General features: G+C 36.6%; 1 protein-coding gene across 2 annotated transcripts in view; it reads left to right on the forward strand.

Moving 5' to 3' along the window:
• EPHA3 (EPH receptor A3) overlaps positions 1–17,035 on the forward strand; it is a 248,480-nt gene extending 231,445 nt beyond the window's left edge. For both annotated transcript variants that reach the window (XM_007666623.3, XM_029082426.1), the window contains exons 16-17: positions 8,572–8,727; positions 14,149–17,035. In XM_007666623.3, coding sequence (XP_007664813.1) covers positions 8,572–8,727; positions 14,149–14,254 — 262 coding nt within the window. In that variant the 3' untranslated portion in view covers positions 14,255–17,035. The remainder of the gene's footprint in view (positions 1–8,571; positions 8,728–14,148) is intronic.
• Positions 17,036–17,391: the final 356 nt, after the last annotated feature.

A 17,391-nucleotide genomic window follows, 5' to 3' on the forward strand; every position in this document is an offset into this window, starting at 1 on the left:
CAATTAAGTTGAGATTTAAAAATCCATGAGTTTCAAGTTTAAATGTGGTATTTGTTAAGCCCTGTCTATGTGCCAGGCACTCTACTAAGGGCTAGGATAGATAAAAAATAATCAGGTACCATATGGGGCTCACAGTCTAAGAGGGGGAAACAGATATTGAATCCCCATTTTTCAGATGAGGGAAATGAGGCACAGAGAAAATAAATGATTTGACCAAGGTCACACTGGATATCAGTGAAATTAAAATTGACACAATATTGGAAGAATATTTTATTGATTTACAGAATTCATGAAGTTCCACTAAGTTTTGTAGGATTTGGGGCTATTCTATTTCTTTTTTATAAAGGGATAAAATATAAAAGTTGTTTTGTTTTGTTTATTTAGTTCAAAGCCATCTGGTGTCTGTAATCAAAACCTAAGAACATATATGTATGCGTATCTTCTACACATCAGGTGTAATTTAAATTATTCAAAGTCCACAAGGCTGTAGTCAAATATCAGTTTCTCAAGAATGTGTAATGTGATGTTCAAAGACAGGAGCATTATAAAACTTGAGTATGTGAAGTTTGACAGAAGTGAATGTATGCATATGTATGTGTGCAAATATATAAATCCAGTATACATAAATGTGGTTTCCTTGCTATGACTGAGTAAAGAAGCCCTCCTCAAAAGTGAGCAACTTCAGTGTCAACACATATCTACTTTTATTAAATGCAGATTCCTTATTCCGCATGTTATCATTTTTCCTCTTGTTTTAGTCAATAACTAGCTCATTCATAAACCCAGAGAATAATACATTAAACTGGTTAGCAGTAAAATATTCCAATGGAGTCTAATCTGATTCTTCTGTATCTCCCCCAGGATTTAGCATAGTGATCAACATGTAATAAGCACTTAATAAATACCATCATCAATCAATTAACATATATGAAATTAATGTTGGTATTTGTTAAGCGCTTACTATGTGCAGAGCACTGTTCTAAGCGCTGGGGTAAACACAGGGGAATCAGGCTGTCCCACATGGGGCTCACAGTCTTAATCCCCATTTTACAGATGAGGGAACTGAGGCACAGAGAAGTTAAGTGACTTGCCCACAGTCACACAGCTGACAAGTGGCAGAGCTGGGATTCGAACTCATGAGCCCTGACTCCAAAGCCCGTGCTCTTTCCACTGCACCACGCTGCTTCTCATGAAATGAGAATCATTTATGAAATGATAAAGAATGACTAGTCTGTTCATATTTATAAATTATTCATAGCTTATCAACATTGAATAAATTCATTGATATATATGTATGTACATCTATAGCTTTATATTCTGTATATTTTTGGAGCATAGCCTTAAGAGCATCATTTTAACATTATGCATTCAGCAACACTTTTTTCATTCAAATCAATACTTCACTGCTCCCACATTAATACAAGCACTCATCCTATCATCCTATCCCTCCTTGACTACTTTATCATCCTCTTCGCTGACTTCCCTGTGTACATATCCATAATTCATTTATATTAATGTCTGTTTCCTCCTCTAGACTGTAGGCTCATTGTGGGCAGGGAATGTATCTGTGACATCATCATATTGTACTCTTCCAAGTGCTTAGTACAGTACCCTGCACACAGTAAACACTCAAGAAATATGATTGACTGATTGAGTCATCCATGCCCCTTGTAGGATGAAAATTATATTTACTGGCAGGCTGAGTCATGGAAACCAAGAAAGACATTCCCTACAAATCCCCCTTTTAGAATCTCAAATGCATTTCAACATGCTTCATTCCAGACAAATTAAATAATATTTTGAGCAAGAAACTAATGGTATCTTTTGTACCCAATTTATAAAAGCTCATCAACTGTCAAACTGTCCTTTATTCATTTACAGTCAGTAACATTTATTGAGCACCTTACTATGGGCACATCACTGCTTTTGTAAGAGTTCCATAGATTGAGTAGGCACAATCCCTGCCCTCAAGGAGTTGGAAGACATTTTAAAATCATCATTGGAATAATCATCATTGGAAGGAATAGACTAGTCATCTCTGTGGTTAATTCACCATGGTTAAAGCAACTGAAGAATCTTTGTTAAAGATAAGCAGTTGAGGTAATGGAGCAAAACATTGAAAATCATATCTTTATTTTTTTCATTTATATCTAATAAGCTATTTCAATAACCTCAATGCAGGGTTGATTCCTGCCTCAAAAGTAAATGTAAACATCAAAAGTGTACATCAATTTTAGTATAATCTTGGAATTTTATCGTATAACTCATTAAGATTATCACTGCATCCAAATAATATTTTTAAATCACAGCCTTATTTAACTTCATGAAAAGTTACAAAGATAACCTGACTTCTACAAAATAAAGCAGTTGTAATCACTCTGCCATTTCTGTATTCCCTTAGTCTTTGAATCAAATGCTAACTGCTAATATTAATGTATTTTGTAGTAAAACGAGGTCAAATTTAAATCACTTAGTTTTTGAAAATATTTATTCCTTAAAATAATTTGCCTCATGTATATAGAACATTTGGAAGGTTGGGATGATTCTGTCTCATATCATTGGTTCTATTGGATTCAATGGGTACTGGAATTCCTCTCAGGACCTCCACAACTGATTAGCACCAATTAAGAGTCCAAATATTCATTCCCCCCACCCCACCCTGTTCTTGGCCCATTCCTTTCAGATAAGGAAGGACCAATATGGCCTCAGAAGATAAATAGTTCCAGGTTCCTGAGGAATTGTGATCCAACTTAACTGATAGGTTGACACATGAGGTGTACTCTCGTCTACTTCAGGTCAGTTCTATCCTGCCCTATATCTCCCTCCCCTCCCAAATCCAGAAGACTTCCAGAAATTAAAGCGGTTCTTAGTCTTTCATAGACACTAGGTTTAGTTGAGACTTTTAGAGCCTGGGTTGTTCCACAGGTAGTAGATCTAGACATGCACTAGAGCCTTGGTGGGGGGTGGTGCAAGTGCTGTAGTTTAATGGTGAACATGAGTTAGGCTACACATTGTGAAACTATTAGTTCCAGTCCAAACCCAAACACCTAAAATGTCTAGACTAACCAATCTTCAGGGTGTGAGAGAAGAGGAATAAACAGGAGCTTAGCCTGGGTTTTCACCCAGGGTGGAATTGAATGCTTCAATTCAGATATGCTTCTTGCCTATGGCTTTACAAAGCCGACTCCAAAAAATGAGAAATGTTAGAAATATTTAGTAAGGAGAGTTCATTTATCAATAATGATCAGCTAGAATTAGTGATGTACTCCTCATTTCTAAACTATAAATGTATATATGAATATATACTATCAAAAATGTGTACCAGAGGTGCTGATATTTTCATATGATGACCTACTCAGAAAGAATCTACCTTCATTTCTCACACTACTTTTCACTTTGAGTAACACAGAAAGCCAGTAACAAAGTTTGTCTTTTTTCTTTGTAAACTAGAGATGTGAAACTTTAGAGGAAAACAAATGGAAGAGTCTTGAGTGTTTTTTGTTTTACTTTGTTTTGCTTTTTTTCTGGGGAATAAAGAAAAAAGTGATTTCACTATAGAGAGGTTTTGAACCAGTCAGAATTACCATATCTAATAGTAAATAATAATTGTGTATTTGTTAAGCACTTACTATATGCCAAGAACTCAAATAAGCCCTATGATAGATACAAGAAAATCAGCTCCCACTGGGCTCAGGGTATAAGTAAGAGCAAAATCAGGTATTGAATTCCCAGTTTACAGATTTGGGAATTGAGACACAGAAAGGTTAAGTGACTTGCTCAAGGTCACATGGCAGGTAAGTGGCTAAGATTCTGGTCCTTAAGGCCAGGGGATAATTAAAATGAATACACTGAATTGTCTCCTTCATGTGTCATATATTTACAGTTCTCCTTTTGGGAGACTTAAATATTCTCACTTCCTTTTGTAGTTACAGTTTATGAATGAAAATGATTTTCCCAAGGTATCTGGAATTTTAGAGATGTTTAGAGATAAATAGGTTGATCTAATCAACAACCCACATTTTAAGAGATTGAGAAGATCTAGCTTTGACCAAGTTATTTTTGAAAATGTTCAGGCACTGGATTATTCTTAGACAGTGCCATAAATCTGACTAAGAGATCTGCTATGGGTACAGTTGATTTCTCTCAACAACAATTATATGAATTATTAATAATAATAAAATGACAACTGTGATCCTTTGGGATTAACGTTTTAGAAGTTTCAGTTAGTACTGGGTTTGGGATATTAAATGTTCTCTTCTTCCTTGTGCTGTCTGACAGCTGGACTTCCCAAAGTGGGTATTTTTCAGTGAACAGAGTAAAGTGCCCCTCTTGTTGATGCCTTCATTTCTCCACCTGATGGGATTTGACAAAAACTTCTTCCATGTGGCAAAATTTATCTTATTGACAGTCGGCATTTCTATATTTTGCTTCCTTTAGACCCATAACATCCATGTTGAGGCCAGCTGTTAGTCTAATGGCCCAATCTGCAAAAATATTGCAACAGGGGCATTGGCAGGAAATAGACCTTGGACCTAGCAACCGTTTGTCTATGGGGGGGAGGGGAGAGGTGGGGGAGTGGTTCCTGAGTGACCTGTGCCATTTGACATGAATGTCCACATAAAATTGCATCAACAAATGAAAGGGTAATGCCTAATCAATTCCTTTTACACTTTTAGAGGAGGAGCAGTATCAAGTCCTGTGAAAAAATAACACCAACTTTTTGGTAGGGGGATAAGAAAGAAAAGATATTTTTTGGCTTCCCCTGAGCAAACATGTAATTTCCATGATTTCTTTTTAATGATCATGGTCTGCGACCAGTAGGTACTGATTTATGAAAAGCTGTAAAAGATCAGGTGGAACTCTGCAGGACACCGTTACAGCTGCATGGATTGCAACCCATCTAATTTGTCTAGTAAAAGTGTGAGCTCATGGTGCATATCACCCAGCCCATAAATTTCCAGTTGAGACCGCTGTCTGGGGGCTGGGTCCAAAAAAAATGCCGATGCGTGCAGATGCTCTGAGAGGCCAGCATTCCCCTAGTGCGTGTGAAGAAACATCACAGACTCTTCACAGTGAGAAACAAATTCCTATTCATTGATAAACTGTCCAGATGTCCTCTCGGAGGAGGAAAGTAACCAATTTTTGCTTGGAATCCTCTATGTAACCCTGCAAGGGGAAAAATGATACTTTACAGCACTGGTTATTCTGAGGTCACTTACATTAAAATTAGGTCATTATTTTGTCTTAGTGATACTTTGATCCAAGTAATAAACATAAAAACTCTGTTGGGCCACTCTAATCCCTAATCCCCGTGTCCTGTTCTATTTCAACATGTTTATGCTAATTTTCATCAACCATTATTGAGTCTGACTCATTTTATTAAAGTTTGAAAGAACAAACTAGCTTTATTCGTTCAATTGTATTAATTGAGCACTTACTGTATGCAATGCTCTGTATTAAGCAGTTGAGAGAGTACATAATAAGAACAGACACATTCCCTGCCCACAGTGAGATGAAATTGAGAAAAACATTTCCTCAAACTTTTACTATTGAACACACTTCATAAATACTCTAAATAAAGGTACTGCAGTTTTAGACTTCATATCTAAAAGCTAGAAACACAAATGGCACTTTTCTCCAATTGAACAGGTATGGCACTATGATTATTATGCAAATTTTGATCTTAACTATATTGATAGATTTTTATAAAAAGCTTTTTCCTACCTTCCATTTCATCTTCTATCCAAATTCTTTCCTCACCTGTTTCCAAACTGCTTGGTTTACATTCTTTGCATGTAACACTGCACTGCTACTCATTTCTACTTCATGTAACTGCAGGTTTTTTCCCCCCCTCTCATATATCTTCCTCAGTCTGTTAGTCACCCCTGGTTTTTACCTTCTTGGTCTTCAACTACTCTCCGTCTAAAACTTCTTCCTTAATCAGATAGTTGAAATGTCTAAATTAGTCATAATACCAGTAGATGAAAATAAGACTTTGAATCGCCTCTTACCATGCCATGATAAAACTTGTTTAAGGAATAGGGAAACATTTGAACTAATTTAAGGACCTAAGGAAACCTTTTAAGGAGATCTACTTGAATACTTTTTTTTTAATCAAACTAATTTTGTTTAGGAAGAATAAGGTAATTTATTTTTATAAATTAAAAAAGTTCAAAACCTCTCATGTTTTAGGGAAATCATTAAACATTAACAAAACAATTTTACTAATCAGAAGATTAGTATGTATCCTCATTCTATAATAAGCACCAAAAATGTCCTGTAAAGTAAGATGGTTAAATTGTTAACCGAAATCCTTATGAAATTAATAATGGTAAAGAAAAAACTTACATCTAACCACAAACTTCTAACAAGACCCAATCATATATTTTAAATATTTATTTAGCACACACATGCATATATTAGACATAAAATTGAAATATCTGAAGTGAAGAGGGTCTGGAGAAGAGCAAGAGTTGACTAAAGAGACAGAGAAGGTGGGTTTATTTAGTTTAAAGGAAAGAAAGCTGAAAGATGATTTAGCTGCTTTAAAGAACATAAAGTATTATTGTAGGCAGCTAACCATCTGTTTGTATTAGTTCTTCATAGAAATAATAAGATTAAATTGCAATTTAGAGGCCAACACATTTTCCACTGGTAAAAGGAAATCCTGGGATAGGCTAACCTGGGATAATCTAGTGCAGTTGTACCTGCCAGTCGAGACAGATTATCCTGAGATCCCTAACAACTCCAGAATTTTATGATTGGAACAAACCCACTTTCCAGAAGATGTGTTCATATGTAGAATAGATTCATAGGCACCATAGTAAATTCACATAAAACACAATGTTCAAGAGCCTTAGAAAGGCCAGTTAATAGCTTTTCCAATATTCTTTCCTAGCCAGCTTTAGATTACCAGAAAGTCCTTTTTAATCCTCTTTAATTCATTCCCTTGGAACACCTTACAAATGATCTCCTGTAGGATATTGGCAGGATTTACTAATTACTAGAGACAGATCTTGGGACATTTTCTGGTTTTAAGAAATTACCTATTTACATTTTCCAAGGTGAGAACCATTTCGATCCTCTGAAGTGGTGTTAAGGAGAAAACATCACCCTCTAGCATGGACTTCACAATTTCACAGAATAATTTTAAAAATAACCTAGGGTTGCTTATCTCAGGTCAATATTCCAAGTGCTAAACACCTTCTGACTGACTGTGCTTTTGGGAAGCTCACTAAAATCTCTCTTTTCTGCTCTCAGAGAGCATTGGGGTCAAGATAACACAAAGACAAATTGCTTTCCAAATGGGAATAAAATTCAGTTTGAGATAATCTTCATTTGGCCCCCTCCATATGTATCATTTTCTCCTTTAGTCTCTATTTAAACAAGCAAAGAAATATATTAATGCGGGCCAAATACTGGAGAAGAAATGAGATAACAGTTAATGCAGCCTTTACTGGTGTTGAACCCAAGGTGGAGTCCTTGGACTATTAATTATCTTAAAATAGAGGGGCTGAGTAATGTGAACAGGGTTGTCAAGTGAGCTAGACCAGGGCTTCTTGGCTTCTGTTGTTCTGAACTCTGTCCTTATTCAGAGACAGCAAGTAAAGGCTTAAAACAGAAACAAATGACGAAAAGTGACTGACTGCCTTGAAATACCCTACAACAATAATTTATTAGGGATCCTGCCCATCGAATGGAAGTAGATATGTTCTGGTGTTTTTTTTTAACGTAGAAAAATGGCATAGCTATAATTCTGGAATCAGAAGAATTCACATACCTTTTTTCATATTAGTAAATTTAGACTGGTAATTAATAGTAGAAATTATGTTTTAACATCTTGGATATTTAATGTGAATTGAAAACTTGTACTATGATGTCAGCTTTGTTAAAAACTGAGGTTTAAAAAAATCCATTATTTAGTAATGCAGATCATGCTATGAAAATAAAACACACCTAAAGATTTATAAGACATATTCCAAAGTCTGATTCTCCATCCAATTATATTCACTGAGTCATTATATTTGGAATCGTTTGTATGCTTAATGATATTTGTGACTTTTAAAAGTAAACCCTGTATTCAATATGTGTAATATAGACTTTTCAATTACCCTTTTCAAGCAACTCCTTCAATAATAATAGTGTGGAATATCTGTAAATGAGCAGTGTGAGCTGAATTTGAAAGGAGAAAGGAATTTATCACTAGCGCTACTCTCTTAAGATGTGTTTTCAGCTCACATAAATATATTCTAAATTGGCCCCATCTTTGCTAATGGTTAAACAAATTAAATTATAATGCAAGAGTATATATCATGCATAGGCAATGCTTCAGTGATTTAAAGCACAGGCAGGAGTTGAATGGTTGTAACACTTAAACAAGATGATCACATAGTGTTCTTCCAAGCTGCCAGCTTGAACAGATGAGGCCTCCGTGGCAGATAAATTCCACAAATGAACAGGAAAGCCACATGGAGTGTGGAAGCTCCTGCTGATGCTGGTGTCAAGTTTAGACACAATGCAACTCTGTGCTGACTCCAGCATTCAAGTTTTCAATGCTTCCTTTGCTTTCAGGCCATCCAATCTTCTTCTGGACCAAAGCAGCATCGATATCACCACCTTCCGCAAGACTGGTGACTGGCTCAATGGCATCCGGACAGGACAGTGCAAGGAGATCTTTACAGGCGTGGAGTACAGTTCATGTGATACAATAGCCAAAATTTCCACTGAGTAAGTAACTGCTATTAGCTGGCACCATGAAAATCTGGGGCTTGCCTTTCAGAGACGGTTTTTATCATTATTAAAAGAGCATCATTTCTAAGGAACACTGAAAACACTGCAGAATGGAGTTGTTGCAATATAAGATGGTAATGGTAATAGTATAGTTACTAAATGTGTCGCTATGTTGCCAGCTAAACAAGGTAGGGCGATAGATTAGTTTCACGATCCCTCAAACTACGAGTATTTCACCTGCTCCCCTTAGAGAAGCAGTGAGACTTAGTGGAAAGAGCATGGTCCTGAGAGTCAGAAAACCTGCTGTGTCACCTTGACTTCACTTAACTTCTCTGTGCCTCGGTTACCTCATCTAAAATAGGGATTAAGACTGTGAGCCCTATGTGGGACAAGTACTGTGTCCAGTCCATTTATCTCACATCTTCCCCAGCACTTAATACAGTGCTTGGCAGATAGTAAGTGCTTAACAAATACCATTAAAAAACATTTTAATTGTCTTATGAAAACAATAGGCACCAAGTAATTTCAGAACTAAATTCTTTGCTAAATGCCCAACAGCACCTATAACCCCAAATTTCCAAACTGTTGAAAGCATTTTACAGTTGCTCATGCTTTCACTAAGGTTCTTGAATTTTCCAGTTCTTTCCTCAACATCCACCCACTTTTTGTAACATATTTATTTAATGTTCAAAACCAATTTCTAGCATTTTTGGCTGAAGTTTTTTTTTTCCAAACATGCAATGATAACATGGAATTTCTTCTACCAAATTTAGTTGGGAAAAATACCACTAATTGCTTAGGTCTTGACACACTGGTGATCCAGTGATCATACTGTCTTTCTTTGCTGACTGCAGTAAAATTAAATCAGGATTAGTGTCTATATCATGAATTATAAGATCATGGATTCAAATAAAAAGTTGATTAGATTCGTAACAAGTTTTACAAGCAAAGAACATAAACTCAAATAAGGCAGTCCTTCAGAGGAAAAATGAATCTACAAAAAGTAGCACTTGATTTTAGCATTGAAAATTGATGTGAGTATTATGGAGACCACCACGCAATTAAAATTGATGCACTGTACTAGTCACTAAACCTCTTGAGTCATCATTTCATGAAAAAGAACTTGGATGCAATATTTGTAAGGATGCAATACTTGGATGCATTTGGCATTAGTGGCCAGTGTGGCCCCTTGGTGCCTGGGCCAAGGGAGGAAGGCAAGGGAGTGTCCAGCCCGATGGTGGCACTGTAGGGCCGAGGGTGCCTGGGGCTGAGGGAGGAAGCAGCATGGCTGAATGGATGGAGCAGGGGCCTGGAAGATAGAAGGACCTGGGTTCTAATCCCACTGTGCCACTTTTCTGTCATGTGACCTTGGGCAAGTCACTTCACTTCTCTGTGCCTAGGTTAACTCATCTATAAACGGGGATTAGGAATGTGAGCCCCATGTGGGACAGGGACTGTGTCCAAACTGATTAACTTGTATCTACTCCAGCACTTAGGACAGTGCTCGGCATATAGTAAGCACTTAACAAGAACTATTATTATTATTATGTCAAAAGAGAACATCCCTAATGTTTAAACACAAGTAAAGCTCATAAAATAAACACCAAGTGTGTATTACCATGCTGGTAGAGTAGGCAGCATCTTGAGAGGTAGTAATGATTCATAATTCAGGAACTGCCTTTCCCAGATGGGAGTCCTAGGAGTGTAAAATACCCCCATGGGAGCAAAATGCTTTAAAGGGATGACCCTAATTACTTCTTTGAGAGTGCCAAGAAGTAGCTTCCCCTGGTTTAGCACTGGAAAAATAAAATCCACAGTGCCTAGTACTCACCACAGGATTCATCCCATTAAAAATAATTGAAAGTATACTTACCCAGTCTTACTTTGTGAAAGAAGAATTTCATTTTATTTGACACACAATTTTCTGCAGAGGTGGGCTTTGCTATATGGTTCAATGTAGTTCTCATTCACTTAACCATTTAACGCCAACTAAACTGGAAAGAAAATAATACAATGTGATAAACAGAAAAGGAATCTCTAAACACAATCAAAATTTCTTGCCTCCATCTCCTCAATCTGCCTCTGAGGGGAATTGCTATTGAAAAAAATGATTCTGGCTAGACATCCCTTACTCTCCAAATTAAAACAAATTGGAGTTTTATTTCATGATTTTTAAACTTTCCATAAATGATTCGAGCTAATGTATTCTTCCTTCTCTATCCTACCTTGTATTTAATAAATAATAATAATAATGGCATTTGTTAAGCATTTACTATATGCAAAGCACTGTTCTAAGCGTTGGGGAGGATACAAGGTGATCAGGTTGTCCCACGTAGGGATCAGAGTCTTAATCCCCATTTTACAGATGAGGTAACTGAGGCCCAGAGAAGTGAAGTGACTTGCCCAAAGTCACACAGCTGACAAGCGGTGGAGCTGGGATTAGAACCCATGACTTCTGACTCTCAAACCGTGCTCTTTCCACTGAGCCACGCTGCTTCATAGTAATGGCATTTATTAAGCGCTTACTATGTTAATCTGACTCGCCCTACATCATAATCGACATGCCAACAACAATTTACAATGTCTCTTAAACTCCTAGGAAGATTTTAAAACCAAGCTTTTACTAACAACCTAAGATGTGGAAAAAACAAGAAAAAAACTGTTAAAAATGCAAAGGGGTCAAAATGCCACACATTTTAAATTAAACAATTCCAAAGATTTAGCAACTGAAAACATCTATTTTCTCCTAGCCAGATTGTGGCAGATGGAAAAGGCAAATTTGAGCTTTTGACCCATTCAGAAATTACTAATTCCTTTGCAGAATTCTTATTGATGTGCACAGTCTTTCATCCCTTCCCACTCTCCCATTGGCATAGGCTCCACCCTAACTTTTTCAAGTAATGTCGTTAAACATGATGTTAAAGTCTAATCACCTTCATTAGGCTTCCTGGCAGAGCCCTCTGTTTCCACCAAACTATAAGGGAAACTAAAAAACACACCTTTTCTTTTTGTATTTTTTTCCCTTATCAACAGCAGTTAACATTTTTAAGTGCCCTAAATATGCCATGTTGGCACGTAACAGTGAATTAACATCCAACTTAAAATGGCATTTACTTCAGAGGCTGAATTTATCATGTCCTCACCATGTGTACTCCATGCTACCAAAAAGCTTAATAAAAATGACAACCTCTCTCACACCCAAGTGGACTTCAATCAAAGGGAAGCATACACACATAAAGCAAAAGCAAAATCAGACAAGGCACTGGAAAAGGCTACACACACACTATGAAATTTTGATCAAACAAAAATATAGAATACATTAATACATTAAAATTATTTTACAAATGCCAATTGTATTTGACAATGAATTATGGGGGGCTGGTTTGATGTCACGTGATCAGAGCAACGGCTTGACTATGAGAACTGAAAGATAAAAGTTCAGTGTTATCGGAATGTTCACTGTTATATGATTCTGTACTTTGTCTAAGGTAAGTCCAAAACAAGAGATAGAATAAACTGGGTTTGGATCATATAAGAATACTTGATATGATTAGGGCAGAACAATGCTAATAGAATTAACAGCTATTTTACAGTAATGAACCTGTCCAGCCAAGAAAAATAATTAAGTGATTGTAGGTTAATTTCTGTTCAATAGCAGTTCACTGGACCCAGTGAAATGTTGTGGTTTTTGTGACTTTTCTACCTGACTGGTGTCTGCACAGCTTCAATTGAAACAAAATATGGAAAGTAGAATTGCTGTCATGGTGTAATTCTACCCACTGAGACAAGTTAGACCAGCATCAATCAGACTTTCCTGAGATTTTCAGCAATTTTCAGATTCAGTCCCCATGTTGAAAATTATTCTCTTGCTATAGTCCCATTCTGTTTTTTCTCCATCCTAGTCATACTTCTGGTCTTCCTTTCCTTTTCTGTGTTGTCTAGCAAATACTTTACAGTGGGGATAGAGAACATTTTAATAACAACTCTGGTCCTAGTTCAGCATCCCTGCACCCTGTGCGGTCTGTGTTTTTCGAGCATAGGTGCTAAATAAATACTTATGGATTTAAGTCTCTTGGGGTTCTTGCCAGTGGATAGGTTAAGGAATTGTTTTGTGTCTAAGGGCCATAAAATAAGCTCCTTACCTGACTTTGCAGTTTCTCTGTGCCACATATGCAATGAATTGAGTACTGGAAAAAGATGAATTGTGGTTAAAACACCACTTCCTCTTTCTTTGAGGAGTCTGTTTCCTGCTTATTCAAGTTTGTTCCCATTTCCCAAAAGTTTGTTTACAAATGTCTGCAGGAGTGGTGTGTGTTATTTGAGTAAGGGTCTTTTGTTCCATTCCCAGGTCAGGGAGTTTTCTTCTAGAAATCAGACTATCCAAATTCAGTTGCAGGATGCTATGTCTGCATCTTCATTCTACTAATAAAAATTACAGAGAAGTCAGTGTAAAGAGAAAAGGGAAAGAGGGAGAGAGAAAAAGAAAACTGAATCAGGAGGAGAATATGAGATTCGTGGGAGTGGGTAAAGAAATGGTGAAGAAATGGAAAAATGATACAAGATTTAGACTATTTTTTGAGTGCTTATGCTTCATATGTAAGAACAAACTGTATTGCCATATTTAATATTAAAGTTTAATTTTAAAGTTCCACTTTAGGAACTCTAAACATGCTTTATCTCTCACTGCCTGTGAAACCTATCAGCTTGATGGTTATCTACCTAAGCGGCAGTAGCTACTCAGTTCTTATTCTGGTGTTGGTTTTTAAAACAAATATAAGATGGACAGTTTTAAAAACATTTAATAAGAAATTCTCTGGATTGGAAAAGTATTCTGTCAGTTGCATAAAATCACAGCTTTTGCACTGATCCAATCTATGACTGCAGAACCAGCCAAGGACCAACATCTGGTAAGATTCTCTCTTATGTAAGGAAAGGAGAAGGCTGCTTGTTGTTCAGCGTCAAGGCAGGTCACCTAAACTACTACTGCAAATCATTCAGACTGCACGTTGCATTTGTAAAGAAGCAGCGTAGGCTCAGAATGAATAGGAAAATGACCCAACATATGCATTTTTTAATTACCACCTGTCAGGCCTAGCTCCCACCCTGACAAGAGTTGACTTCATCTCTGGGGAAGTTTGGGGAGAAATTGGAGGAAACAAAATATATGTGGGATACCTCGGACTCAGGTATGCCTCCGCTTCAACAGGTGAACATAGGGTATCCAGAGAAAGACCAGGCTACACAGGGAGGGAACCAGAAGCAAATCACTTTGGTATTCACTGTGAAAAAACATAGATTTATGGGTCAAAATCAGGCAGCAGAATAAGCATTTCTCATTCTAATGCAGGCTACCACCCTTCAGGCAATATAGAGCCTGGGGGAATTTACCTCTCACCAGATCTGTTTCTTCTCTTGCAGGGATATGAAGAAAGTTGGTGTCACTATTGTTGGGCCACAGAAGAAGATTATCAGCAGTCTTAAAGCCCTAGAAACACATACAAAGAATGGTCCGGTTCCTGTATAACTGGATGGTCCAGTTGGTCAGGACGAGGAGGATGCCAGGATGACTGAGAATCTACCAGATGTAGGGAGGAGGGTGGATGACAGTGATGGGGACAGTGGTGGAAATTCCACACCCACTAAAACACTCAAATATGAGTACAAATGCCTTAAAAATGGGAGTGAAGAAGTCTTTTTTTTCCTCTATATTTTAGTCTTAAAGGGTGGGCACTTTTCTCCTTAGAGTAAATGAATGATTCTACAGCTGGGGGAAAAAGGAAGATTTTTCAAAGCAAAAGGAGAAAATGTAACATAGAGCCATTGGAACAATAATGATTGACTGACTTACAAGGAAACAAAACGAAGTGGACATAGAGGCTGGGTTTGAGCAATAGCAGCCAAAAAAGAAAATAAAAGACACAGTATTTTTATACACAGAAGAGATCTGTAAAAGGTATTTTGTTTCTTTAAAAACAAGCAAAATGGAGGAATTTATACCTCAACCTATCTGGCCATATTTACAATCCTGTCATTGTAATATTCTCCTTCAACCGTCAGAGAGTATACAGAAATAAACATTGTAGTGATTTCAAGTATTAGTTCACAAATGAGTGTTTTTGGCATCTTGTTTACTTTTCTAAGTAAGCTTTTGTAAAAAAAAAAGTCTACATTTTTTTGGGGGTGAGAAATACATATTTATTTCCTTGATATTTTTCTTGTTGTTTTATATTTATGCTTGGTTTTCATTTGGATTTGTTACTGCCAATACTGCCTTACAGTGTCAGCAGTAGGAATCCATGATTAACTTACTTTCTATATTTGTTAAACAGTCATGACACCCTTTCTAGTCATATATACACATATGCATAACTCTGTATCCAAAGCGGGAAAACCCTTCCACAGGTCATATGTTAAACAAGCTCTCACCGTGAACTCTCCTAAATATCTGATGTCTCTGTTTCATAGTAAAGTCATGTTAGGCTACTCACCTAGCATAATACCCTAGTTTATAGGTATTTAAACTCTCTTCTTAGTGGCACAGCAGACCTGCTCAAATATTTCCCAATCTCCAGATCGATGGAAATGCCCACCCCTTTTGCTCATTGGCTGTGGGTCCATAGTGCCAATATCTATACCAGTGTAGGTGATGGAACACTCTTCCCTTTTGCTATATAGGATGAATCCACTGTCAGCCCTGCAATTCTCTGTTCATAACAAGGGTCATTGCACTCGGATTCTAAGTCTAAATGGGCCAAATCATGCTATCAAATATTTTCTACCCATTGCCACAACTCAAGTTGCGCCTGGTTAATCCAAAGTATCATATAGCTACTACTGGTGACTTCCTAAATGCATTGGATTCCTCTCACTCAATGTCTGGGGCTTCAGTTTACTGATCTGTAGAAATTAATGCATTTAAAGAAGTTGGTTACATACTCTTATGGGGGTTGTGTGGTGAATGTTAATAAGACATCAGTATCATCTTGAGGGGTTCCCCAGCATGTAGTACAGCGGCTTTTTTCAAAGTAACTGAAATGTAACGTATAAATTAGGCCACAGCCCTGAGACAACCCCTTCACCTTTCTTTTATGAATCCCTTTCCAAACTACTTTATAACACTTAGATATTTCAAAATATAAGGGAAGTGAGTTCTCACTTTCCTAAGGATACAGATCAGCTCATCTTGCTTGTGAGCATGCTCAGAAATATCTGATAAAATGCGCTTGATAGAAAACTAGCCACTAATGGATTTTGAAAGATCATTTTCCTTTATTTGCATTTATTCTAACCTTTCTAAACCTGAAATATTGCAAATGTCAGGGGGAAAGGAAGCACTTAAACATCAACAGGAAGAAAATCATTATCCTGTTCAGCATTTTTGCATGTGAAATGAAACCTCACTGACGAAAAGTCACAACTTCTGATATGTGTCACATCTAGTGAGTTTAATTCATCCCTTCGGATTTAAGATTAACAGCATCATGTAGTGTTGCTAGGAATCAAGTGGACATATCAAAATCCTATGCTCAATATATATGACTAAAGCAAGTTTTTTCAAGATAATAGGATGTCAAGATTCTTCTCAACTGCTTATAAGTCTCTTAAGAGGAAAAAAGCATTATATTGCTTTTAAAGAGGAAGAATTCATTATTTCAAGGTTAGAGGTCAGGTTGCTAAACTGCATATTCTGTAGGAATATTGCCTTTTCTCTTCTCAGATACTGTATGGATCTCATTCAGGGAAAACACCCATTTCATTGAATCATGGAAGGGTAAAGGATCAATTGATTCAATTTTGTTTTTAGTTGCAAATAGGGCTTGTTTACACTATCTTCCTCTCCCTCTCTAGATGTTATTTATAAGTGGCCTCATGAAATTACTCTACACAATTCTTCCCCTGTACATATGTAAGCATAACAATGTACGATATTTTAACTGTGGAGTAGAGGTACTAGAATGCTTGTGGCCATCTCCTTGTACAGGACCTGCATTGATTTTCAGCAAACATGAATCCACAACAAATCACAAAATTATGTACCATATTATCTGTTTTGTATCTTAAATATAATTTACATATATTATTTATTTCTGTTAACATAACATAGTTTGTGCTGTACTTAGCATTCAATAAGCAGTGTATAGATGTGATTCAATTGGCATATGTACTTCTTTTAACTTGTATTTTCAAAGCTTACTCCTTTAGTTTATATGTTGTGCAATTGTAGATGGCCTCTTACTAATGTAAAATGATTTGTAGTGGAAACATTTATATTTTTATAATAAACATAATGAAAGTATTTTTTACAGATTGGAATACAGATGTGATTGCTTTGAAGTGCTATTTTAGTACTCCAAAAATCTGTTTGACTAAATCCCACCTGGATGTAAAATATTAAACTCAGGAATTGATTCTGAAAGTACCCAGTATTTAAAATTGTGTTGTGTACCATGAGACAAGTATATAGTGTGTGGAATCTTTAGAAATTTAGTACTTGCTCAAGTAAACTAAGTAATTCTTAACTCGACTAATTTCTTCATGAGGGGATTACCTCCTCTGGTTGTAATTTAGTTAGCAAATTGCTTACCATATTTATTTCCCTTAAGAAAATCTAAGCGTACCCCTTTCCACAATCTGTTCCATCTCTGATTTGAACATGGTATG

The sequence above is a fragment of the Ornithorhynchus anatinus genome, chromosome 17 (genome assembly GCF_004115215.2).
Source record: "Ornithorhynchus anatinus isolate Pmale09 chromosome 17, mOrnAna1.pri.v4, whole genome shotgun sequence".
Lineage (NCBI taxonomy): Eukaryota > Metazoa > Chordata > Mammalia > Monotremata > Ornithorhynchidae > Ornithorhynchus > Ornithorhynchus anatinus.